This window comes from Daldinia vernicosa (assembly GCF_022497035.1).
Source record: "Daldinia vernicosa strain CBS 139.73 unplaced genomic scaffold F5Y00scaffold_2, whole genome shotgun sequence".
Taxonomy (NCBI): Eukaryota; Fungi; Ascomycota; class Sordariomycetes; order Xylariales; family Hypoxylaceae; genus Daldinia; species Daldinia vernicosa.
Window position 1 is genome coordinate 1196656 of NW_025953918.1, and position 25959 is coordinate 1222614.

Here is a 25959-nt window from a genome sequence, read left to right on the forward strand (position 1 = left end):
GAATATGCACCATGGCCTGTCTTACCGCCCTGTGCGTAGCTCAAACCCGAAAACGCTTTCGAAAACCCCTGCGAAGGGATTTTATCTACACCGTCATACCATGAAAACCACTAAGCCACGGCCTCCGTGGGTAGCGTATCTGAATGGTCAGGAGCGATGGAGGGACTGTTATTACATATTATAATTTTACCTTCCGCTGCTGGGGAACCATGGTAGCCATCTGGCTGTCATCTGACTGCCCAGAGGCAGGATTGCTACTGAGGCTCTTAAAGGACCAAGGTAGCTTCCATGCCCGGAGAAACACGGACGACACAACGGAATATGAATGGAACAAGAGGGATGGGAGAATAGCAATGCTATATCTTCTTCTGTCCCCGTTTGAAGGACTTTGAGGTCTGGTTCCATCATAACCTAGAGGCCTAATATTCGAGTAAATAATATATCTACTACGGCCTATCCTCTCCTGATGAACCTGAGAGTACTTGGGAGCCATAATCTGCAACTCCATGTAGCGATCGTAAGAAAGAAAGGGTATCAATCCCCACCGAAGCCCATATGTAACGCCTGGAGAGAATCATAAGCACATCAAGAACCCCCCCCCCAATCTAGCACACCCGCGAGACCCTAAGCCTCTATGATATTGGGTATCAATGATTGTAGAGAATAAGATTAACCGACCAAAAGAGAAAAGCCGAATAAAACGAGCGCCAGTACCAACACTCCCCTTTGAAATATTCCGCGTGCCCGGTGTCCGGGGTTTCCTAAACACGTTCTATAGGGTCCACTGGGGAGGCTCCCAGAAGGCTATCTTCATCGTCATCTTCCCTGTTTCGTCTAATAGAGGCACCAAAGAAACCGCTCTCAGGAACTGCAACAGGAGCTGGAGTGGTAATCTTCCCGGTCTCAGACGGTGCACCGAGCTCCCAACTGCCCACACGCTCGTGTCTCGCGCCGTTCTTGGCAACAGAGACGTCATGGTCCGACGCCATCTTCTCAGCGCCCTTGAACCCGCCTAGACTGCTACGACGGCGAGAGGCATCCGAGGGGTCCTTACGCCGAACGCGTAGGCCACCGAAAACAAAAGCTGTTATACTAGCAAGACCGAGTACCGCAATGGTAGTCAGAGCACCGATGACACCGGCAACTGCTGGAGATAGGGAAGCGTTGCTGTTCGGGTGAGCTCCGTTGCTACCGTCTGACGAGTCATCCAAGCCTCCAGAGCTATGACTTAGCGCGCTGCAAAATAGCGCAACAGAAGAGCAAACGTTACACCAGTCTGAGATTTCCCAGATGGCAAACTTGTCGATAGCGGCTTGAAAGTCAGCCCAGGTCATGCGTGTCTCCGAGTTACCCCGGCCGAAGAGCGGGTACTCAGTAAGTGGTACATCAGGACCGGAACCGTTACGGTATAGGAAACGCACCCAAGAGTTGTCTTCTTGGGGGTATTCTACGTCGTCATCCGTGGTGAATAGCTCGAATACAATGGCGGCGCCAGGGTCCGGGATCTGACTGAACATTCCAGATACGTTGGTTAGATCGGCTAACGCGAAGAAGGCTAATAATGGCTCGAAAGAGCCGAACATTAGTGTCATCTTATCCGTGGAGCCCGCCGAGTTCATATGCATCCTGAGCTGAGTTACTATTTTAGCCGCGAGCGTGCGACCCCCAATGGCTCTAATCATGTCGCCCTCCTGCGATCCCGAGGCTGACAAGTTGCCATTTAAATCGAACTGTTGCCTACTGGCTAAGTCGCGTAAGATTGCTAGGCGATCTTCGTTAAGAGAATCGCGCACTGACTTGTCGTGGTTGTATGCATATTGGGCGTAGTCGTACAAGTCGTATGCATAGTCGAAATTTAGCATAGAATCCGGCAGCGTGTTTGGAAATACCTCCTCCCAAGTCCTCTTGTAGAAGAAAGATGTCGCATTGTACATCTTCTGAGCCACGTCGCTACTCTGAAAGTCCAGACTCGACGACCAGTACTCCGTACACGTCGCATATCCCTCAAGCCTAATTAATGGCCCTATTAATATTCACGTAAACTCTGTGAGAATTTAACCAACTCACCAAACGGAATTCGGATCCGTAGTGGGGACGTTCCGAATATTGGGATACTGGTAACCGTCCAGAGGGTAGTTGACCACGGTACCGTTAGCTAGTGTGGATGCGTTCTCACCACCATTTTTGGAGGCAAAAGTCTGAGTAACAGGCGGATAAAGCCCCTGTAGGAAGGCTAGAGCGCTTCCGACTACATAGTCATCTGTGCTGCTGAAGATAGAAAGTTGGCTGTTATCAAGGGCCTGGCGCTCTATACCGACGATAGGTGAATTCGTCGTTATAGCATTGTCTTCATCTGATAAGCTAGAATTAGACAAGTACCGCGCCCTGAATAATGATCCTTGAGAATAGAGCTGCTGTGCGCCCAGCGGAGTCAAGCTGGGGACGACATCTCCTTGAAAAGGGGTGCGCTCGCCGTATAAGACATATGCAAAAGAAGCCCAGACGGTTTCGTTGGCAGACTGAGCTAAAGCCTCGCTCACAAGTGTAAGACCAGCAGTCAATACCGTTAGTGAACGTGAGGACATTCTTCAAGCTGAACTCGCGCTCACCACGCCCTTCTCATATAATTTACGAAAAGAGCTAACGACTAAGTAAAAACCATACGAAACAACGAGCACGAAGGGGGAGATCTGGAAGAGCTATCGAGCTCGAGGAGGACAAAGGAGGGGTAAATAGAAGGACAAAGATAGCCAGCCCTACCTTCAAAGCTTACTTACCTCTACACAAACATGCATATTTACATGGCTTCGGGATGACACCAGATAACGTGCTTGTGTGTTCAAGGGTCCGTCATGCCATCCCGCTAGACTGCTAGATAGGACCGGCGCCGCCAGTATCTGCTTACGGGCAAGCCCTCTCCCACGTACAGGTCTCTATGTACGGCGGGGAGCTTGTGAACTCTCTCATCAGGGACGGCGGGGTAGTGTAGCTGTTGAGGAGCACGTCAGATAAGAGCAAGCAAGGAGAGCTTGGCGTAGCTGTTTTTGAACCTTTAGCTGCCATCCCTGTCCATTCCCCAGAAGAGAGGGAGCTCTATCATAGGCTCGTTAGCATACCTGCAGTACACTAACGATCTGCCCGTGACACTTAGATAAAGTGTTAAAGACATCGTTTTCAGGTGTTGCTCTGTTGCTCTGTACTTGTGAAAAGAAAGTCCGGATTTGAGAATTCTCGGCCGCTACTGTGTAAGGTCATTCTTTATCGATATGGCAAGGGGCTTGGCTTCGGCAGGTCGGCAGAATAGCGTCAAAATAACTGGCGCAGTCTACCTGTCTACTACCTAACAATTATGCTAGTAGGTGCGCCACCTTTTTTGACGTTATTCTGGTCGGACACTACCTGACACTAAATAACATCTATGATGCCTATTATATGGGTATGAGATACAAGCAGAACATATTTGAAAAATTAAAACCGTTAGCTTGATTTCATAGCAACTTATCCATCCATTGATGCGACAGGGATTCGAATATGGTGAGAACGGATTCGAAAACGGGACGAGACATAGGGCTTTTGACAAACGGCAGCACTCATCTCGATTAATACTCGCGATTCGCTTCATACTACGGATTATATGAAATGCAATATATTCATCCATCAAAGCCCAAAACCAATAACAATGACCAGTCATCATAAAGTAAGCATGTTTATTTCAAGCCGCATGAATTGAATGACTCGCATACCTTCTCACTTTCGGTGATATCATCCTATAGCAACTATGTAGACGACATATTTAATTGGTACCTTAATCGCAATTACCAAATCATACCAAGATCCCAGGATATTACGCCGAGCTGACGCCAGCCTCTTTCAATAAGGACAACTTTTCATCATGACAAGCATTCTAAATGTTTCCAACAACCTGGTTTCGAAGAGAGGGGTATTATAAATCTGCGCTCACGTGAGCGCAGTCTCTACTCCAGGCGACGATGAGAGTGCGAATACCTTGCTAGAAAGCGGACAAATTGTCCGCTAGTCATGCAGGTACGCCATATTCAAACAGGTTTCTACTATAGTAGACTGATATATACATAAATACTGGATCGCGACATAACGTTAATACTGAATTATTACATTTTGAGAACAGGGTCCTCGGGGTGCGGATGCGTTATATACATAGTAGTGCAGCGGTTTTCAAGGACATTGCGGACAAGCTAGTCCGTCTGTGGACGAAATCCGCACTCACTGCGACGCTATCGTTATATCCGCCATGCATGAGGAACACTCTAATGTCTAGTTATGGAGATAAACGGGCTTAAATTCCCTATATATAATGACAGCTCAGTCGAAGACAACCTGATTTTATATTTGGTAATCTTTTCCAGTTTCTTAGGTGCTCATATTCCTAGCAGTCGTATTTTGCTTAAACTACCTTTGGTACCTAAGCAATGGCCAAAGGCTCTATTCTAGTTACCGGTGCCAACGGCGGCCTAGGTTCTGCTATCGTTGACCAGATCTTACATCGTCCGTCACTTGCCCAAGACTATCATGGACTATACACGGTCCGCAAAGTCGAGAACGCCGATACTGTCAGAAAGGTACTCCAGCGCGCCGGCAAGGTGAATCACCATTATGACCTCGTCCCCCTGGACCTGGCAAGCCTCGCCAGCGTGCGCCGAGTCGCCGCAGATATCAATTCTCGAGTTTCGAGCGGCGAGATACCACCTATCCGTGCCTTGATATTATCTGCGGCATACCAAGAGCATGGCCAGCACGACTTCTCCAAGGACGGTTTTGACATGTCCTTCCAAGCTAGTTACCTCTCACATTTCCTCTTGACGCTCCTATTACTCCAGAGCATGGACAAGGAGAAAGGCCGCATACTGGTACTAGGGAGCTGGGCTCATGAGTAAGGAACCATCACCCTCTCTACCAACACACACCAAGCCTTCAATTATCTTTGATCTATCATAAACTCATGGCTAATCCATCCCAGCACTACCGATGCCAGGAATAAAGTGGGACCATTTGCGGATAGTTATATGCCCGAAGAGTTCCATCAGATATTCAACGACCCCGAGGGAAGCACCGAAGCTGTCGCTAAGGGTAAGTGGGGTGTTGCCGCTGGGCAGACAGAAGATCCCGTTGCTGGTATGAGACGGTATGGAGCAGCCAAGCTATGCGAGGTCATGATGATGTGAGTACCCCTTTTCCTCTTCCTATCCGACCTTGCCGCCTTAGGTAGGTAGTTAATACTCTGCCAAACCGAGACTAATGCTGTCCAGGCGTGAATTGGCACGTCGCATATCGAAAGACCCAACCCTCTCCAAAATCGCGGTGCTAGGCCTCGACCCAGCAGCGATGATGAGCGGCATTTCACGACGTAGCGGCTGGTTGGTGCGAATCGTTATCATGAATATCATGGGCCTATTCGCGCCGCTTGTGACGTGGCTAAACCCCAACGGCAGCCTGCGGACGACGTGGAAGTCGGCCGGGGATGTGATACACGCATGCTTCGATACAGACGGCGGACTTGGCGAGTACCCGAACGGACTCTACCTTAACGGCACGGAAATCTCGGACGTCGGGCCGGAGGCTAAAGACGAGACTAAGTGCCGCCGGCTGTGGCGCGATAGCTTGGAGTATGCGAATATTAAAGAGGGCGATACTGTGCTGGCAGATTGGCGATGAGGTGTGGACGGATAGTTTATGTATTATGTAGAATACCCTGTTTTCTGTTGTGTCGTTTTCTATCAAAACCTAGATTGAAATCGAAGTAGCTTAAGGCCGAGTACTCATATGCGCTATGTTATGATGTCCAACGTTGTACTATACTATATCTGCGGAATATCCGAAGTCGGCATCTGTATCTTAGGTACCTCATAGGGTGAGACCAAATCTGCCGAGCCTAAAGTGAGTGCCGCCAGGTCGGTATCAAATGCGCTTACCGCGGCCGAAGAAGGGGGGTTCGCTCATCTCAGCATGCTACGTGCCAACGTAGATAGATATACTGTAAGTAGGGACCGTCGTAGCTCGGACGCACGAAGTTGCATCCTTTGCCTGTATGATGGCTGTCCAGGAGGTTACTGTAGACGCAAAGATCTCAGAATGGGAGAAGAATGCGGTCATATGCAGCCTTGCTGTATCACCACGAGAACGTTACATGTGTGGGGTTATACCTATATTCCGGTTATATTGAACAGGCCTGCATCAAGCTAACTGTTTCCTTCTGCATCCGTATGTACTCTGGATAGTCTAGCCATTATCCCCAACCAACTACGGAACTTCAGCTAGAATCTCCATGATGTGCTCTGGGGTGAGCTTATTTTGTCCACGATAAGTCTAGTTCCTAAACTGCGTCCCGTGGTTCGGGGGTTACGGGATTCAATAAACATCTCTGCTGTTTTTTTTCCTCCGGAGACAATAGGGATCTGGCAATAAAATTTTGAATCTTTCCCTCTTTTTGCTATTTATCCGCGTTTTGCAAGTTATAAAGATCTACCTGCGCAACGAAATGGCTAACGTATAATAATTGCGGTTAAAATCGTAGCGCGTGACTGGAACCGTAGATCTTGGGGAACCATGTTATACTGCATGCAGATATCCCGTCCTATACCAACCAGGTAGGTAGAACCAGCTTCGTCTCATATATACATCTCTCCTCATGTAGGCCGGCTCTTGGTGGACATATCATTGGTCCAGTTCCGTCGCATGGGTGTATCTAGATCAACCGCGTGTAGCATTGATTCGACGTTCCGCTGCCCAGTTTTACGGAGGGCGTATTCATTTGTCATTTGACGAGTTTCTTCGTAAAATTCTCCCATAAAGAATTCAGGGCGGACGCCTGATAATGTCATCATCGGGAGAGACTTAGGCACGGGCGGATGGAAGCGCGCATCTTTGAGAGTTGCAAGCCATCTCTTCGGAGGCGACGGATAATTCGGCCAGCGATCACTCGACGATGGCGCTCATCAGGTTGCTCTTACTAGGCCTGCTGCCGTGCTTATGCCTGTCGACTTCCCTTCCGAAGCCCTCGCGATTTGACCAACTGGGACCGAGGGGTAAGCCGACAAGCGCTCACCGCACATCCGAGAGCGGAAGGCATATCAGAGCTACGCTTCAGTCCCAGAAGGTGAACAATATAACTGGCGGCTCGATGTCCATATATGATGAGACGTCTAAAATCTCAACTCGGTCACCACGAGAGCCATTAGCAAGATACGGTGCGGGGATTGTATATATGCTAGAACGTACGCTGTCAACCTCTCTCATTGCGAGACGGCAGCTAATCTCCTTAGGTAGTCGCCCTCGGAACGCCCGGACAGATAGTCTCAGCTATCCTCGATACCGGATCCTATACGCTGCTCGTGGATCCGGACTGTAACCAGGCGGCGGACCCGAATGCCTGTCGGACATATGGGTACTACGACACGAAACAGTCGTCTACCGCCAAAAACCTCAATGGCTGGTTCTCTGGCCAATTCGGCACTGGCTATATGGAGGGGGTATGGTTCAGTGACACAGCCTACGTCGGGCTCGATAGTATGTATTAGTATCCTCCCTTTTAATACTCTGACTAGGATATGACTCCGTATCTTAACACGCATAATAATGGTAATAGACCTACCGCTTCCTAATTTAAGAGTCGGGGTAAGCAAGTGGAGCCAGTATATTTGGGCTGGGGTGTTGGGTGTCTCGTACGGCAAGGCGTGGAATACCGGATACCAAACTTTGCTGGACCTTCTTGTTGCGCAGAGTTACATTGAAGTACCAATATTCAGTCTAGGCGTCGGATACCAAGGTGGTGGGAGTCCGAGTGAGTTGTCACGGACCTTGTCGTCATTCTCAGGAGACTGATCTCCCTTAGGTGACATAATCTTCGGAGGAGTAGACAGAAAGAAGTTCCGAGGATATCTAGAGCCCCTAGAGATCTACCCGTACCCGGAGCAGCAGCTAAAGCTCTTTGGACAAGTAGGGTAAGACACTTCTTATAATCCTAAAGGCAGATAAAAACACTGGTGTATGCTGAAACTTACAAAGCTATCGGGTAAATCTGACATCTTTGGGCGTCACCCTTCCCGGGCGGAACGAAACAATGTTGACGGACGCCAATTTTGGACATAATGTACTAATCGATTCTGGATCTACGTACACTTATCTCGACGCGGACTTAGTTGCTACTATTGCAAGGGCCTTGAACGCGTACCAAGACGAGAACGGAGTCTATCGCGTATCTTGCGACGTCCGAAATTTGGACGGCTCCGTGAACTTCGGGTTTAACTTTTATAATAAAATCGTTAGAGTCAATTATGCCGACTTCATTGTCGACTTTGATACTTATTGCGCTCTCGGGGTCCAGCCTACGGATAACAAAAACCCAACGTGGGTGCTAGGGACCAGTTTCATTCGAGCTGCATATCGTAAGTACAACTGAAAAAAAAAAAAAAAGGATACTGGAAATTTGATGACGCAAAACAAGAGCGGCTGCTAATAGAGAAATTGAATTAGTTATATTCGATCAGCTGAATGATGCTGTCTGGATTGCACAATACTTCCCGTGTGGTGAGAATGAGATAGCAGATCTCACTAAGGATGCCGGCAGACAACTGTGGTTAGAGGTCACAGGTTTATGTTGACGAGGAAGAGCGAAGTAGCAAATGGTACGCAGAAAAAGAAAGCCCAAATGTTCAGGTGTGCCGCCATATACCGCTCTAGAACGAGGGCAGTGCAAGGGATAGGCAATGAACCCGGAATTTCATACCGCCTCATTATACCATACCTACCTAGGTAAATATGCTATATACTATAAGATAGCTATATCATTAAGATCTCGCACGTGTAAGTCGTGCTTAAAAATTGAGAAGCATTCGTTATAATTTGGTCGCACTTATATTAGACATCCAGCCCTCGAATATCCTCGCTCAGTGGACCTTGCCTCGTCCAAATATTCATCTGCGAAAATACATCAGTATCTTCCACGGAGGATAATAAAATACTAAGATACGGTATTAAGCGCGATACCGCCGAAGAGTTATGTACTTACCCCTATCTTAGAACCACTAGTAACTGGTAGACCAGCATGCAATGTCGCCTGATCCCCCGTGCCATCTTCGTGCAAGTTCTGCCAGAAGACCGCGTTGCCGACGACAGGGCGGAACGTAACCCCATTCTCCCACGGCTCATCGCAGTCGACGAATTCGCACCAGCGCTCGTCGTGGGGCGCAGACACCATGGGGAAATTAGTTCCGCCTCCCGTGATGTCTTCCGAGGCGGCGACGTATGCGAAGAAGGAGCTCAGCCGGTTGCCGCCCAACGCGGAGGTCGCATGCGCTGCGTTCGTGTACCAATCCGTGTGGAAATGGTAACGCTCTCCCTGGCCGTACTTAACCAGCTGCAGGGGCTCGAGGTGCGTCCGTGGCACGTCAAAGCCCTGAAATAATAGTGCCCGCTCCTCGATGCATCGGACCACGGCGTCGCGCGGCACGTTAGTCGACTGCGATGTCCGCGTCTGCCTTAGACCTTGGGCGCCGGATGCATCGGCGACAGCGGAGTGGGAGAAGGTGTCTTTGCTATTGAAGATTGTTAGTCTGGATGGACAAATAGCTTTAGGTACCTAGTTAGTGGTAATACTTGCGTTATCTCCTGGAGATGCGCTTGTTCTTCAGCTGTGATGAAATTCGCTAGATATATGACCAACGGTGACTTGGATACTATATGGCTCTGATATGCTGGATGTTGGCAAATATAATCGCTTGATGATGCTAATGGTTTTTGCGCACCGCTGTTATGACTGTGTGCCTGAGCCAGTCCAGTGGCGAGCGACAACAGCGTTAAAGATTTCAATGAATTCATGGTGGATTCAGCGGACGATTGAAATTATGAGAGAGCAAAAAAAGAGTAAAGCCACTTTCATTTCTTACGAAAATATTCAAATCTTCCACTCTCAAGCAGTTGCCATACCTTCATCATACATTAATAGGTAGTAAGGAGAACATGCAGAGCCGAAACGTCAACTGTCTGCGTAAAAGGAGATTGCCCCTGTTCAGCGTTACAGCAGCCTCCAGTCAAGCTCATTTAGCGGAGAGCTTTTAGCGCAGATCCAGGGTCCTTGGAGTCGGACATCGTCAGATCTAACCCCTGATCTACAAGGTAAACTCAGCTATATACCTGAGTTCCCATTCAACTTCTTGAAATGACAACATTGGTGATGCTTAAATAAATTAAAGATGAGGATCAGAAGTGTAGAACTCTTATATCTCCTAGCAGGCACTGGAGTAGCCGTAGCATGGGAGCATTCCAGCGAGGATGAATTTCGTAGAGCTATAGCCGGTCATAACCATGCTCTAGTTGCCTGTGAGTTACCTATCTTAAATTTACTACCAGAATCTCCATTCTAACGTGAATATAGTTATAGAACCATCAACGTGAGCTACTCATAGCCCAATAATCAATCATACCTCATATTTTGGAGACTAATAGCATTTATCCAGAGCCGCCAGCCAAGCTCTAGAGCCAGAATGGACGTCTGCGGTAGAGTCAGAGAAGAAATCTCTGATAAGCATCGACTGCGCTTCGGCCGCAAGCTTGTGTAAGGAGTTCGACGTCATCTCATATCCCGCCTTACGATTTTTCGATGGCCACGGGAAGATGACGCCGTACCGAGGCCCTAGGAGGGCATCCTCGTAAGTATCCGCGAATGCTGGCTCAACAATCTCATTTTTTTCCCATTGTGCCAACTCAAAGCAGCAGACTAAGAGTCCAACAGAATACTCTCATATCTGAAAAGGGCGGTGCGTCCCACCGTTACGGCCCTAAACTCTGAGAAGAAGGCCGTAGCATTCCAGTCCAGTGATGACTACGCCGTTATCGCGCGAATAAACCCGCAAGACAAGCATGTAAAGGTCTTGTACGATACACTTGCCTCCCAGTACCGGGACCGCTTATCCTTTGGGTCAGCGGAAACAGATAAAACGACAACAGTAGCATGCTACAATAACCGGGACAGCCAGCAATTCGCCATTTCGGACTTAACGGCCATCGACGCTCTGCCTCGGCTCATTGAGAATTGTCTCACACCTGTAATCGGAGAGTTCACTCGGGCGAACGAAATGAAGTATCTACAGGTAAGTTATGGCCAACGTACAAAAGACTTAAGAACCACTAATAACATGATGTGTAATAGTCCGGAAAGTCGCTCGTCTTCTACTTCTCCCGTTCATTTGCGGAGCGGGAAGCGTACGTAGCGGCCATGCGGTCCGTAGCCAAGATGTACAAAGAATATCTAAGCTTCGTGACAGTAGACGCCAATGAATACGGAGACCTAGCCGCGCCCCTGGGCCTGGTGCCCGGCGTGTTCCCCGCGCTGTCAGTACAGAATCCCATGTTCGGCAAAGTATTCCCGTACCCTCGAGAGCAGGATATCGCGCCCGAGACTGTAGGCGCGTTCCTGATGGATATCAGTCAAGGCAAGGTTGAGCCATGGGATGGAACCATGCGCGCAGACGGAGGACGTGCACATGATGAGCTATGAGCTGAGTAACCAAGTCAACGAGTCCTCGAATAAGAGGACGAAATAAGTATAGCATAGCTTGGCGATAATGGTATATTATTTCTGTCGACAATGCTTCAGAAACCAGATGAGTAGAAGGGATACGTCCATTACCCAAGCGGTGGCTATTTATATGAGAATAATACAAATTTCGCAGGAACCAGGTTCCGTTGAGTTCTTTACAAAATCCCAAAGTACAGACATCGTCAACTTCCCTCCCGCAAGGTAAGCTTTATGGCAAGCCCAAGAAGAGCTCCAAAAGCTTGGGGTAATCCGGAGTACTAGAATTCATATCATATCAGTGACATATTCTTCATCTTCAGAAATCATATGCGTAAACACGTACCCCATTCCCGATACAGGGTCCCAGCCCTCAGCAGCCGGGAAACCAGTCGTCTTACATGCACGGTTATCGCCCTTCGTGATATCTTTGAAGACTTCCGGGTGAGAATACTGCGCTAGGTGGTTAGGAAACATAGGTATTCATTGAGATTGGTTCGAGAATATGCTATGAATAGGTACTTACCAAGACTTGATGAACGAATCCGACCGGGCTTTTACCAGCCGCTAAACGCTCCTCGTTAATCAGAGTAATGACTGACCCCCAAAGCGGCGCCGAGGCGGATGTACCGCCAATACTCAGTAATTCACCGCCGCTCGAAATAACGAAGTGGTCTCCATTGGCCGAGACGTCCGGATATGCTCTCCCTAGCTTGTTAAAATGGCCTATACCGGCATCAACGTTGCTGTAGTTGCCGCCACCACCTTCGTAGCCCTCGAACGGGAGCTTAGTCTCTTCGAGGTACTTATTAACGATATCCTTCTGCCAATCCGGCGCATCGTAGATGTTAGAGAATCCTCCGCCAGACCGAAACCTATCCGTCGCCTCCTCAGAGTCGACACCAGGGGTTCCATTCGACTGCAGGACGGTCGATCCCACCGTCAGGATATAAGGACAGGTTGCGAGGAACTGCGGGTTGAAGACGTCCCGCGCGGGACCTAAGCAGCCAGTAGGCGCAGCGGGAGATGTGAAGCCGCCGACGCCGTCATCGCCTGATGAGATGATGATCGTAGAGCCTTGCAAGCCGAGCTTCATAATCTCGGCGCATTGCCGCTGCTGATAAGACGCAGGGAGATCGATTTCGGCTCCGCTATACGAGATACTGATGACATTTGTCGGCTTGTACACGCCGCACATCAGCTGCCCGCTGTATCCGGCACGGTCGTGCGGGTTCGGGTACACAGGGTCTCGACACTCGGGACGTTTACAATTACCTGATTCGCCATATGCCTCGAAGGTACAGTAGCTGCCATCGATTGCGTTCCAAAGGTCTAAGGTAAGATATAAGCAAGTGTCATATAAAACATTATTTAGGTACCTAAATAGGGGAATCGCGGGTTAGTCTTACTGTTAAAAAACCCCATGTATGACTCCGGGTCAAACTCGTAGTTAGTCTGGTACCACTCGTCGTCAACCTGGTAGAGTGCAGGTTCCTGGGGCCATATCAATCCGTACGCCATTTGAAAATCGAGGTTTGCTTCCGAGCCGGCCAGCCTAAGATTTGTTGTAGCTCCTTGCCCACCATCCACAGAAAGGAGCTCAGGATGTGTTCCGTTCGGGATTTCGCTGTGGTCGATTAGCATATTTAATAGCGTCTAGAAAGAACCGGAATTTGCCTTACTCCGTGAAGCTCCAGAAAAATGTGTCGAGATCATGTTGTGTGTAGTGTTGTCCGAGGGATTGGAAAATTCCCATTTTGTTATCCGGGTGTTTCTTAGATCCTTTCGGAATGCCATACAGAGCTAGGAGTTTTGGTTAGTCTATGAGAATATCTACCGAAGAGAAACATTCGCACCCCTAATACAATCCGGTGTGATATATTGGTCGCAACCACCAGGCAACGTGAAATTGCCGCTTGCTACATCTGCAGGCTCCACGGGGCTCGCAAAGCGTAAAGGCCCCTCTACGTTCGGTCCTGTAGTCCGTTTAAGGGTCGCGAGGTCATTCTTGCTCCTCTCACTTTTGAGCTTAGCAAGTTCACCCTCGTCAACTGGCTGACCGAAACGATAGACGGGGCGTACACTGGCTTCCCTCCGTTTCTTCGATGGAGCCTCTTGCGTGTTCCCGTAGCCCATCAACTTAATACCGGGCGTAATGTAGTCAATGTGCTCTCTCACTTCTTTTGGCAAGTGATATCTTAGAAATAATTAGCTCGCTGCTTGTACCCTATGCTGTCGCTGCACTCACTCATCACAGGCAATATTCTTAGCACCTGTATCAACGTGTTCCCACACGTAATAGTCTGCCAATAAGAGATCTTCTACTTTATTAACAGGGGCATCGAATTGTACCCACTATACGAATTATAGTCAGATTTCCATTAAGGTTATTCGTGTAAAAATGATAGTGTGTATTGGCTCACTTGTTTATTGCTAGACTGCGAGATGGTATTAGACGGAATCCCCGCCTTGATGAGCCAGTCCTCCACTGCCTTGATACTTGCTTCTGACGGCTCAAAGAAGTTGACTACCTCTTCTGCCGAGAGATGCTTGCCATAGTTCTTCGACTCGGGGTTTGATCTTAGGGATCTTATTAGCTATTTTGGAGAAACAACTTGGATAAGAAGAGCCACCGCACATGTCCATCAACAAATCATGACCTGATTGGAGATTTTGCTGCTTCAACCCTATGCGCATAGGTAAGATAGCATCAGGCACTGCTCTCTGTATCTTCGTCCAGGATCTTTCTTGCACCGCAGCTCTTTTCTCATGTTGGATATGGGTATCTGGTATCCTTCGTCTCAGCTTAGAAGATTCAGCGCTTAACGGCTGGCGGAAAGGAGGCGCGGCAAAGACTTCTAGCGCGGCCAAAGCCGCTAGAGTAATGAAATTAAATAACTTCATTTTGATGGCGACTTGAAGGGGGAAACCGAACGGCCGGCAAACGCGAGACCACGCAACCACGCACGGGGTTTAAGAGATAGTCGGTGCTCGTATTATACTAGCACTACTGTAGAAGCTAGCTCCGCTCTGCTTGTGGGAGTGGTGTGTAAACACCACAGAGACCTCCATGCCGACGACCGCTTTCGGCATTGCTCAAGCCAAGGCCAGAAATATACGACTGTCCACTCTCGCTGAGCGCGGGTAAATGTATATGTGAGCCAATTAGTTTAATCTTGCTTTCCCTTATAATCAATGGTTGCCGCATGTTAGCAAGGGTAGAATAAGAGGAGTGACGTTAGAATATTTGGAGATTTATTAATTGTAGTACCTACAAGGTTATCCCATGAGCTCAGGTCAGAAGCCGGTAACCCCAATACATGGAAAGGTCAGATTGGTGAATATGGACTCGGCTAAAATCGTACCAAGGCTCCCCGGACTTTTCTCTGGTTTGATGCCATGGACGTAAGTTTGAGCGTCACCTGAGGCTCGATATCAGGGTAATCGTTAATAAATGATCCATCCCAGTAGACGGGAAGAAGGATAATGCACAAGGAGAACACGAGGGTGTAGTTGAATTCTATACGATAAGAAACACCCCGTCATATCTGTGCTCATGAAGGCTTATTAAACTAATCAGGATTTACCGGTCCGCAGTGTATATAACCGGCGTTCATGACAGTACTACCACCGCACGGTATGCGGCGGTAACCCCTCTTATCACTCAAAGTTAATCAAGGCCAGTCATATTTCACGGCCCTCATAAACTCCGAGTACGAATATTGTTATTCTCAGACCTTACCCAAATTCTCAAACTTGAGAAAGGGCTAAACTCGCGGGGGCATAGACCTCAGTCTCGCGACTCAGATGAGCTTCCTGTGCCAAACTCCGACTACAAGGTCCAGACTACTTACGGCGGTTAATCGTAAGTACAGCAGCTGAGAAGATTTCGATTTTCCCACTACAAGGTCCTTATGGCAAGATCATGTCGTTAGGATTCTCGCGATGATTCAAATAGGACTGCCAATAAGACAATCTTAGTTATAGCACTCCCGCCTTTCGTTAGTAGACATCACTCAAGGTGGCCGTTCTAATCATTAAGAGGGCAACGCCTGATGTTGTCATTGACCAAGTAGTCATTAACGTCATCGCGGAGCACGTCCTCGAAGGTGTCTGGTAATGCAAGATCCCAATATTCTTCATATGGCGAGTCTTCCTCTTGCCCATACAACTCGCCGCAAATACAAGCTTCGTCTAGGTTCATCGTCTTCCGAATCTTGGGGAGAAGCAACCGCCATGACGTACTTCTCAGCCGAATGTCTCGGAGACATAACGCCTTGAGAGTGCCTTTATGTCTTCTGAGCATAGACATTAGGTCATGCCGTTCGCATGTAATATTTCCCAACGTCAGACTGTCGAGATGTTCCCATCTATGCTTCGGCTCCATTATATCCTCGAGCCGTGCAGCATATCCGTGTTCATCCGAATGCCAGTTAAAAACGACAGACAACGTCTGTAGCTGAGATAACGATTTGATGAAGTCGCGCAATAATCCCGTTTCTAACAGATGGCGACACTGCGGAACCTCTGTTCCGCCAAGTACATCTTCCGCAACGCCAACACGGAAATATTCCTCGCCGGTATCGATACATAGCTCGAGACACGTAAGGTTAGAAGAAAAGGAAAGGGTATGTCGAAGTTCAACGGCCGGCTTCTGGAAGAACTGCCAGCTGAACGTACCGGCAGTAAGTCTCCTTAACTTGATGTCGGCCTCGAAGACAGCAGATAGGAGAGAATCAAGCTGCCGACATCCCATCGGTGTTAACTCGTCACCTGGTTTGACTAGACATCCTTCAAATGGAGTCTTGCGGGTACCACGCCCAAACTCAAACTGGGTTGACATGGTGATTTCCTGAAGCGACGAAAAGCGAGAAATGACCTCTTTGAGGCAAGATATATCTTCTTTATTATTCAGCATTTTCTCCTGCTCGTCGATAGCGACCTCGTAATTCTTGTAGAGCCTCAGGAGCTGCTGGTTTCCTATACGTGGTGGCGGTGTTTCATTCGCATGCTGGGCTATGATCTTTTCTACGCTTCGAATGTCAGAATAGTATTTTTGAAATTCATCCCAGGATTTCTTAGGCGATTCTAAAGTATGGCCAACATAAATCAGAGAGCGGACATTCTTGGACGCAATAGGATGTAGAGAAATGTGCCGGAGCATGTCAAAATCGTGGGGATGCAGATAAAATATAATCTCCCGGAAGGCGAAACAAGCACCAGCGTCTGCGAAAGCTTTACAGCATAGTCGGAATCTGCGGATGTCTTCGATATCGAGGTGCGAGCAGATTAAGCATAGTATCTCTGGAATCATCACGCCCATCATTGTAGTGTTTGAAAGATAGGCCTTAAATAAACCTTAAATATATAAGTCTGATATGATATGTATAATATGTGGTAACGCCGATGAGATACACGATACACACAGATAAGATCTAATGACTGGGTCATGAAAGTCAAGGTTAAAAAGTTACCAATTGTCGTTTGATTGTGAAACTCAACTACGCGAAACAAAGTCCGTTTGATGCATGTGCAGAATCCTGCGTTTATAAAATACGGGGCATGCAATTAACAATACTAATATATTAGGTATATTAAGTAATCCGTACCTAGGTAATTATACGAATACCTCTGAAGGTCTGGATATAAAAGGTATCTTACAATTCGTGAAAATCAAAGGACCTCTAATTCGAACGTAATAAAGGTGGACATGAGTCAAGATTGATTCATTAAATACTTGAGTGGGAATCTTGTCTAATAGTTCCATCAGTCCTCATGCACTTATCAACCCTCAAGCTCTTCATGTTAACGTCATTCCTCATCCCATAAGCTCACAACCCTCTCTTACTACACCTACCACGGCACCTGTTTGAATAGCCTCGCTTCCACCGGCAGACACTCTATATTCTATCTCCGCTAGGCCATCAAGCCATCTAATCATAACCTCGGGCTTCACCTCCATCTTTACCAATTGTTCCGACAATGCTGTGATTATGTCCGCCAACGCGAGGCCATTAGCCACCTTCAGCGTATTGATCGTCGACAGACAAGTGGTTACGTCGCTAGTCGCGAGTAGCGTACTAGCAATTTTCGTGATCGCATCAGGAGGTGGGGCTGCTATACAATTGTATATGGTCTCAGTCGTAATGGTTTCCCTAACGATATCTTTCTCGGGGACCTTAGGCGCGTCTTTTGGCTGCATCGGCGTGCCTTATTAAGTCAGCATTAAGGAGCAATAGTATTTCTAAAGGCTAGGAAGGCTTACTAGATGCATGACAAGCCTGAAGCACATTTAGTGCTCGTCGCATGTCCCCTTTACTCAACTTAACCAGTGAATCCGTAGCCTCGCCTGTAATTTTGACTCCCTCCTCCAGAATAACTTTATCCACCAAGACCCGAATATCATCTTCTTTTAGAGGACTAAATCTGAAGCGTGTACATCGAGACAGCAATGCGGGTGACAATTTGTGGGTATAGTTGGCGATAATACAAAATCGCGTGTTTGCAGTATACTTTTCCATGATTCTTCGTAAGGCCATCTGAGCGGTATTCGTCATCGCATCAGCTTCGTCCAGGATAATGAGCTTATAGCTTGCCACGCCACCGGGACGTGAAGCCCCGCCCATCGTAAATATCTGCTTCGTCGAAGCAAAGGTCTTGATCTGCTCACGAACGACATCGATACCTCGATCGTCTGAAGCATTCAACTCTAGGACCATCTGTCGCGTATTCTCTGCCCCATAGATGCGTCTCGCAAGTGCCAGGATGGTGGATGTCTTGCCAGTTCCCGGGGGCCCGTAGAGAAGGAGATGGGGTAATCGGTTCGAATCGACGAACTTATTAATGGTAGCTAGAATATCTTGGTGGCCTGATACATCGGCTAAGGAAACAGGTCGGTACTTCTCAACCCTAGCATTCAGTTTAGCAATTGGGAACGGGGGGTATATTAGAAGTATTGTGATAATCCTACCATGGTAAGGAGTCTTCTGCTTCAACAGGCAGGTTTGCAGCACTACGTTTACCCTTAGCGGTGTTATCGGAAGAAAATGTGATGTCGTTAGATTTCGGAGGGGCATCAATATCCATCTCATCTTCGAAGTCGGACATGTTGAAATTTTAAGGGTCGGCGATGGTACCGTAGCTACTCGATATCGTGAAATTCGGCAATAGAAAGCTTCCCTGAGGAAATACCTATTATATTGACTTCTCTCGTCGGCGTCCACTTCTCTTAAAAGTCGCAAATCTTCCTTACGATAAGAGTGTGGATGTTTCTGTTAAATTCGATTCCAGAATTTCGGTAGAAGACGCGTAAATTGAATATGCTTAACGCGTCTTCGTTCGACTGGTAGGGGTAAAAATGGAGGTACATTAATACCTCCAAAGATGTACCTGCATGCATGTACTTCGTACCAGATAAGGTACCTACCTTATGTACATGATAGGTGCATAAATATCCGACCCCACATGCACTAAAAGGCGAGGGAGGCAGGGTACAAAGTACCTCTTTTCTATTTTAACCCCAAATTCCCATCAGCGATCTCAGCTTTACACCTATAAAGTCCATGAACACTTTCATACCTTAGGTAACTAAACTAAGTGCATGAATCCAGTAAGTTAAGATATTGGATGATCTTACTACTGCGAAAGGACACCAACATAACTATATATATGAATTGAAAGAGGGTATCATGTGTCCTCATAATGTAATATATCTAAAACTCATGTTCGCTGCGTATGTAAGAATATAAAATTACCGATACTAGTCCTTGTTGCTAATATCAACCCGTTAATCCCACAAAAACGAACTTCCAGGTTCGATTATTGCCTTAATTATTCTAATTTCTTTTCAAACTTGTTCTCGTCCCGTTCACTACCAGCCTCGGAAGCGGGTACAAATTCGCTAGCCAGTAGCCATTCCCCATCAAGCGACGAAGACGAAGAAGGTAATGATAACATGGAACCACCGTCAGAATCACTATCCGTTGACTCTTCCCAATCTTCGCACCTATCGGCGTCGGTCAAATTCCGAACAGTTAATTTACTGCTATGCTTAGGATGCTCTCGACTGAATTCTTTTGATTCGCGTCGTGTACTTGCGACGTAGTCGACTAGGTCAAGAGGCATCATGTTTTCGTCTTCTGCTAAGGCAGCGTATAAAGTTTCGGAATCGAAGTCTTCGGCACCGTCAGTGGGGGAGCCAGCCTTACCTGGCCCCCCTGGCTCGTCAGTGAGCTTCTGAATCTCCTGGGTCGATTTGATGTTTTTATCATGTTCCTCAGTGTCGGCCCACCATACTTTATCCTCCCCCGGCCCAGATTCATTCTCGGGGAAACTCATTTCACCGAGCGGGCTTCTAGGACTTGTAGGACTTCTATGCCCGTTTCCCTTGTCCTCTTCTTCTAGCACTGTTCTCGCCACGTTCAGAGGCAGGTCGTCGTCAGGGCTCATCGGCACACTGGCAACAATTGGTGGAGATTGTGGCTCCTCTGGAAGTGCCTCAAGCAACGTCTTCCTGAATTCTTCTGATCGTACCTTATGTCTAACATGGTGGCATTCAGAAGGATAGTTGCAATCGACCATGCAATTGTGTGACTCATGGAAGAAGGCCTGCCGACGCTGCCTTTCTGTCCGGCTGACAGTCTCCATGCTGAGGACTTTCCGACGCCACGCCCCCCATTCTTCCCACCCGTTGTAGTCGAACTCAGAAGCACACATCCCACTACGGCGACGTTTCTTGCCCTTGAGTGTCTTTAGAGGAGTTGCTGAGAGGCAATAGTTGTGAGAACAGACAAGGCAGCGACGAGTGCAGCCGATCCGGTAGACAGTGTCACATGAGTGGCACTGCCACAACCAGGGGAGCGGTTTCCGAGGAGGTGGAGGTGGTGTAGGCAGGCCATCTGGTGTCGAGGGCAAGATGTGTCGAAGATGTAGGCGAGCAGGCGGAGTCAAGGGAATAGGAGTAGTTCGGATATCAGGTGGTGGTGAAGAAGTAGGAGGTGCTGTCGGAGTCGTGGACTTCCTTGAAAATATGGAGAGCATCGGCAAGACTCTACGCGAAGGCATGGCTTTCCCCCCCGTATTATTTTTGCTTTCTTATATATATATGATACTAGAACGGCCGGTTGAACGACAATTATGTGAGACGAGCTATTTGCTTGCAAAATATGAACGGTAAAAAGGCTATAACTGGTGATACCCAATCTGCGTTTCCTAACTCCATAAAATTACCTTGCTGATGATTCGTCAAACTGTACAGGACCTCTAGGGTCTATGGTAAGAAAATATTATAATAAGGAGAGTAATTGGTTTCAATATTAGATGAGACTATGGGTCTCGGTAAGGAGTGTAGAAGAAAGAATGACTGATTTAGAGAGAACACAACTAGAAAGGAAATCATGAGAGAGAAATTGGAATAAGGAAATCGACTGTGCTGGAAACGAACTTTTGGAATAGAATCCAATCTAATATATACAGTCGGTTATCTTATCTTACAAACCTCGCCCTACATCGAAGTGGGAAACACTTATACAAGATGTGAACACTTTGTTCAGGTCTTCGTAACAAAGGTTCTGGAATTCATACATGGCTCGACTCACTCGACTTAAAGTTGAGGCACTAGTAGATCCGAAGGACATACACGCCGGTAATTTATCTTACACCCTTTGTGGGACATGTATTTTCATTCACTCCTTGTAGAGAGGATACACGTGATGTTGATGAGGTGATAGCTTGGTGCTCTGCTCATTGACCAACAACAAAGGGGTGAGTATCAGACAGACAAGGCAGATCGATTGGCCGTCGATCGTAAAGCAGCAACACTCGGACGACAAAGCGGAATAAGAGGAGCAGGAAAATGGGAAGGATGGCGGTGCCGTCGTGTATAATTATAAAACAAAGACGGTTCAAGGGCTGGAGATATGGAAGGATTTGGTAGACGAATGGCCAAGTTTGTAGCATACATAGGCCTATACATCTAAGTCACCCTACGCTTCATGTCCGAATTATCATAACCCGCAGAGATCACACATACTACGCAATATTTGAATGCCTCCATTCGCCATAACCCAGGTCGCATTAGACAATGATATATATTATACATCTTGAACTCTATAAGTAGAAGATATACCTAATGACTACAAGGGTATGGGTTACTATTTAGTTGAGTGTAATAGAAGAAGACTTATGAACCATATAAGGTACCCCTGAAATTCGAGTGGACATGTTCCAGTCTAATAATTGGTTCCCAGAGAGTACAAGCAACGATAAAACGGCTAAGTATAGTATCTAATATATGTAGCTAACTAACTGTTTAATTATAATTATAGCGGAGCGCATGTCAATCTACACGTTCAATAATGGACATCGATATCAAAGAGACTTTATTAGTGATAAGGATGTCTAGCTTATTCATAGTCCTATGTGTCTATTTATTTTAAATTCCAAAATAGCATTTTTAGATTCGTTCTTAATTAGTATGCGCACCTAGCCTACCTACCTAGATACTTAGAATAGAACATTTGGTAGACAAAATGTACTTAATTACAACTTACTATGTAAAAACTATGATGAAGCTATATACTAACCGAGCAGAGATAGATAGAATAAAGGCTTAGCATGAAACTGCAACATACTTTGATTTCGGATGAATAATCCTAACGGGGAAAAAAGACATATTAATACCAGTTATATCATGGCTCACTGCTCTACTCCACGCTTTACACCATGTGCTCAAAATCACGTTCTACTTCAATTCGACGTATCAAGTTGATCTACCTACTTCCGCGCCCAATCTATTGTCTACCTATCTAGATAGAAAGATCGAGTAAACCCCAGTAACGTGAAGACCCCCGCGAATAAAGGAAGCCACTGCAAAGAATCCGAGTACACACGACGCTCGTAAAACGCCTCCTAACAAAAGCTCGAGCCCCTGGTACCAACCATCCAACGTAATCTGATCCACTGAGGGGGAATTGAAATCTAGCACATAAACGCCCCCTAAAGCAACCACGCTGCAAGTGGAAATATACCTAGGAGACGTGAAAACATTGAAAATAGTGAATCATGGTCTGGCCACCTCACCAAGATACCAAAATTCCCGAGGCGAATAACTCGCCCGAACACCTCGTACGATCTCGTTATCTAACGTGTAAACTTGAATAAGCGAGGTTGCAATGCCACCATGGTCCCGTGGGCCTCTCGCACTTCGGACGTCAGGCCTGGCTCAAGCTCATTTCGCTCGGCAAGTTGGAGCAGCTTCTCTGCCCAGATCTTCCACTTTCCGAGCCACATTTGTTGCTCTTCAGTTTTGCCTTTTCCGATCTTCTGCTGGCATATCTTGTGGCCTGCTATCATGATGTACTGCACTGCCACTCTTATTAAGCAGCTACGCCTAACTCCAGGGGGGTTGTCCTCCTCGAGAGCTTTCGGAATGTCCACGCAGGGGAATTTACACTTCTCTTTGAATTGGTCGTTGAAACCAGCTTCGATACAGCGGGCAATGAAGGCGGAAATGTTGACCCATTCTTCACACTTCCTCTCGAGCTCCTCTGGGTTAGTGTCATCTTTTGCTATAAGCCAAGTTAGCGTGACAAGATACTGGCTGCTTATGGAGAGCTCTTAGGTCCATACGGGAGTGGTTTTCCCATTTCTGACCCATCATCCTTTCGATTATGGGTTCGTGCTCGTAGACAATGTAATCCTCCTGCGGCGCAAGTGTAAGTAAAGGTTAACAATTCGTATAATAGAAGAAATCCGCGTACATTTTCAATTTTGATCTGCCTCGACGGTAGATGTCGAAGTTCGAAGAGTAAGTCAATGATGGCGTATTGTAAACCGTGGTGGTAGGGTATGATTAAAACCAAGTCGGAGACAACTCCGTAAAGTCCGGTAAGGAATTCGATCATGCCTTTGTCATCCTGGTCTTTCAGCGCCGGGTTGGACGCCAGATATGTTTCTTCATAGTAAGTATCTATCTGCAGAGCCGCATCTGAAGGTAGACACCCCCTCGCCGAAAAAAGGGAACGTCTGAAGATTTTGACGATTGCATGCCTGGCGGTTTGCGAGTCAGTTGTAGCGATCTCGTTATCCAGAAAATCAACCCAGGGTTGATTCGAGCGGCCCGCGCGGAGATCTCGGATTGTCCCCATCGTGCTAAGAACAAAGTTGGCCGTATTTTCTTCACTACCTAGTAGAGCGGAATAGTCTTATGCTAACGATTCCTACGCAAAGTTCGCCTCGAAATGGTAACGAAGTGGGGATAAGAGGTAGATTTTAAAGTTCCCGATCCTAAACGACGAGACATATACCAGGAAGCACAGCTCGCCGCCCGCACAACTTGGATAATGCTTCTTTCGCTCTCTGCCTTACCAAAATGGCCTTTTTAAAAGTATAACCAGATCAAGAGGTATGAGGTCTGAGATTTACTGGAAAGACGAGAAAAACCCCAAAGCCCTAATAAATATACAGTGGGACAAGTTACTGGGTTCCTGGGTTGCTAGGTTTAATAAGTTGCATTCTATAACGCAGACCACGAATAATCCACATCACTGCCAGAGGTCCCCACAAGTTTTGCTTGATGTGACGATTTACTAACCTAGAGTATTCAAGTCCTGGGTTGGCGGACCCTCTTAGTGCTGGCACCAACTACCAGGACTACCTGGACTACCAGGACTACCAAGAATGCCAGGGACTGTCAAAAGTGCAGGCCAGTTAGTCTTGCGTTAGCGCAGCTGCACGTTTCAGATAGCATCAATTGATTCTTAAAGCAAAGACAAATAGCTTCGGCCGATAATGTTCCACACCATGTATCCAGGTAAGGTACCTGTCAAATAATGTCAAGACCTTACCAAAGGGGTTTAAAAGACAAGGAAACAAAAATAAGCTTAACTACCGAATTGTAAAAGCAAAGTCCAATTAGGCGAATGCATGCAACCTTAAACTATAAGAGGCGTCATTTGCTTAGTTAACTATAAGCTTAAAAGACTTATTAATAACAGGTACCAGGTAGGTAACTAACGGTTAAACTATAGGCCCAAAAAAAGTAGTTAACTAAAGAAAATAATGCACCGCACTTTTTGACTGACCGCCAAGCGCCGATCGTCTTGCAGACACCATAGACAAGGGTATATTGAAAAGCAGAAGACATCGTCATCTCCCTTCCCGGGGTTTCTCGGTTACCTCATCGCGGGTTATTTCCTAGTGAATTTGTCAGACAGCTTGGACAGCAGCAGGAACACAGATCTTAACCACACTCGTAATTCAAGCGAAACAAATTTTTTTTTTTTAGCAATGTAAAAAATGTACAATAGTGCCCAAAGGCATTAGGCTCTTATCAAAGGTATGCCACGTGGCTTTGTTTGCTACCATAATTTTATTCCTTCTCCTACGGTGCATCGAAAAATTATATTGCATCGGCACCTATATAGCGGAGAAGAACTAAGATTCTTCACCGCGCGAAATGACATAGTTGCCCCCGGCATCAGTAACCGCGAATAGTCGTCTTTCATTGGTTTCCAAACGTGTGGATAGTCGTCGAATTTAACCGTGGTAATGGATCAACTAAAATCTCACAATTCCTTCTAGAAGCAGGAGTTCGAGTTTCGATGCCGATCGGATGCAGCCGTTCCCAACCCCATATACTATGTAATTAATACGTGGACATAATTCTAAGCTAGTAAAGCTAGTAAAGCTAGTAAGAGCCTCTAAGCTCTAAAAGGATGACGAGTGGATATTCAAGATCACTTAAACCGCAAAGATATCTTGATGTTTTCGAGGAACTTTCGCATGCTGCTATGTAAATAATTTATCGCATTCAGTATGTCTTTTCGTCAAGTCTCTCTTCGTCATACATAGGTCCCTAAAGCTCAAAGTAGTTGAGCCTTCTATATAGGTATATACCTTGGGTGGGAATTTTGGTATTTGTTTAGTTTCAAGAATTTACTACCTTAATCGACGTTACAGATCCTGGCAGCTTCGTAGAAAATTCCGTTGACGCTGTCCTACTCGGCGCTGCAAAATATCGTGTGAGTTGATATATGATAGCTGAATAAGAGTGATCATACGACTCTTCAAGCTATACGACGCCACATTTCCGAAGCAAGGGAAGAGAGCGAAATGTCGTACGTGATCTGAAAATTATCCTCTATCACGATTATCCTCAACAATTACTAGCGTTTCTATAGAGTAGTGCTAAAAAGACCCTAGCACGGATAGAGCGATGCGGAATCCCAGAAAGCAGGCCTCGTGATTACGAAAATCTACCTAATATATCAAGTGTGGATAGACCCCTTTAAGCAGCGGTCAACATGGAAGTACCCGAAAGCGCATACCTAGTTTCCAGTGGGGGCAAGGGATATCAGCTGAAGAAAGTTAAACCATTTGGAGACAGGGTCAAGGTACTATGCAAAGCAGAT

General features: G+C 46.9%; 10 protein-coding genes across 10 annotated transcripts; 3 read left to right on the forward strand and 7 right to left on the reverse strand.

Moving 5' to 3' along the window:
• Nucleotides 1–761: 761 nt before the first annotated feature.
• F5Y00DRAFT_257314 (phosphoglycerate mutase-like protein) lies at nt 762–2585 on the reverse strand (the record flags this gene model as incomplete). The annotated part of the gene is made up of 2 exons (XM_048010536.1): nt 762–2010; nt 2068–2585. The coding sequence occupies 2 exons, from the start codon at nt 2583–2585 to the stop codon at nt 762–764; spliced, it is 1767 nt and encodes a 588-aa protein (XP_047869947.1).
• A 1863-nt stretch (nt 2586–4448) lies between these two features.
• Nucleotides 4449–5691, forward strand: F5Y00DRAFT_257315 (NAD(P)-binding protein; the record flags this gene model as incomplete). Its single annotated transcript, XM_048010537.1, has 3 exons — nt 4449–4909; nt 4997–5197; nt 5286–5691. 3 exons carry the CDS (start codon nt 4449–4451, stop codon nt 5689–5691), a joined length of 1068 nt encoding a protein of 355 aa, XP_047869948.1.
• A 749-nt stretch (nt 5692–6440) lies between these two features.
• F5Y00DRAFT_269330 (acid protease) lies at nt 6441–8636 on the forward strand (the record flags this gene model as incomplete). The annotated part of the gene is made up of 6 exons (XM_048012419.1): nt 6441–7250; nt 7303–7542; nt 7622–7816; nt 7868–7976; nt 8041–8420; nt 8509–8636. The coding sequence occupies exons 1-6, from the start codon at nt 6962–6964 to the stop codon at nt 8634–8636; spliced, it is 1341 nt and encodes a 446-aa protein (XP_047869949.1). The 5' UTR covers nt 6441–6961.
• A 59-nt stretch (nt 8637–8695) lies between these two features.
• F5Y00DRAFT_64753 (uncharacterized protein) lies at nt 8696–10028 on the reverse strand. Its single transcript, XM_048013954.1, has 3 exons — nt 9635–10028; nt 9044–9569; nt 8696–8952 (listed from the first exon to the last, which is right to left on the reverse strand). Exons 1-3 carry the CDS (start codon nt 9850–9852, stop codon nt 8893–8895), a joined length of 804 nt encoding a protein of 267 aa, XP_047869950.1. The 5' UTR covers nt 9853–10028; the 3' UTR covers nt 8696–8892.
• A 198-nt stretch (nt 10029–10226) lies between these two features.
• On the forward strand, nt 10227–11530 carry F5Y00DRAFT_257318 (uncharacterized protein; the record flags this gene model as incomplete). Its single annotated transcript, XM_048010538.1, has 5 exons — nt 10227–10353; nt 10409–10424; nt 10491–10682; nt 10766–11123; nt 11183–11530. The coding sequence occupies 5 exons, from the start codon at nt 10227–10229 to the stop codon at nt 11528–11530; spliced, it is 1041 nt and encodes a 346-aa protein (XP_047869951.1).
• A 125-nt stretch (nt 11531–11655) lies between these two features.
• F5Y00DRAFT_64913 (protease S8 tripeptidyl peptidase I) lies at nt 11656–15015 on the reverse strand. The gene is made up of 9 exons (XM_048013957.1): nt 14187–15015; nt 13972–14128; nt 13797–13903; nt 13405–13745; nt 13231–13351; nt 12958–13175; nt 12075–12880; nt 11895–12001; nt 11656–11829 (listed from the first exon to the last, which is right to left on the reverse strand). The coding sequence occupies exons 1-9, from the start codon at nt 14450–14452 to the stop codon at nt 11781–11783; spliced, it is 2172 nt and encodes a 723-aa protein (XP_047869952.1). The 5' UTR covers nt 14453–15015; the 3' UTR covers nt 11656–11780.
• Nucleotides 15016–17004, reverse strand: F5Y00DRAFT_64912 (uncharacterized protein). Its single transcript, XM_048013956.1, has one exon. The coding sequence runs from the start codon at nt 16872–16874 to the stop codon at nt 15579–15581; it is 1296 nt and encodes a 431-aa protein (XP_047869953.1). The 5' UTR covers nt 16875–17004; the 3' UTR covers nt 15016–15578.
• A 222-nt stretch (nt 17005–17226) lies between these two features.
• On the reverse strand, nt 17227–18898 carry F5Y00DRAFT_224321 (P-loop containing nucleoside triphosphate hydrolase protein). The gene is made up of 3 exons (XM_048005983.1): nt 18519–18898; nt 17814–18457; nt 17227–17758 (listed from the first exon to the last, which is right to left on the reverse strand). The coding sequence occupies exons 1-3, from the start codon at nt 18653–18655 to the stop codon at nt 17367–17369; spliced, it is 1173 nt and encodes a 390-aa protein (XP_047869954.1). The 5' UTR covers nt 18656–18898; the 3' UTR covers nt 17227–17366.
• Nucleotides 18899–19221: 323 nt separating this feature from the next.
• Nucleotides 19222–20974, reverse strand: F5Y00DRAFT_64960 (uncharacterized protein). The gene has a single exon (XM_048013958.1). It carries the CDS (start codon nt 20609–20611, stop codon nt 19379–19381), a length of 1233 nt encoding a protein of 410 aa, XP_047869955.1. The 5' UTR covers nt 20612–20974; the 3' UTR covers nt 19222–19378.
• A 1319-nt stretch (nt 20975–22293) lies between these two features.
• On the reverse strand, nt 22294–24038 carry F5Y00DRAFT_224325 (uncharacterized protein). Its single transcript, XM_048005984.1, has 3 exons — nt 23308–24038; nt 23177–23249; nt 22294–23115 (listed from the first exon to the last, which is right to left on the reverse strand). Exons 1-3 carry the CDS (start codon nt 23692–23694, stop codon nt 22688–22690), a joined length of 888 nt encoding a protein of 295 aa, XP_047869956.1. The 5' UTR covers nt 23695–24038; the 3' UTR covers nt 22294–22687.
• Nucleotides 24039–25959: the final 1921 nt, after the last annotated feature.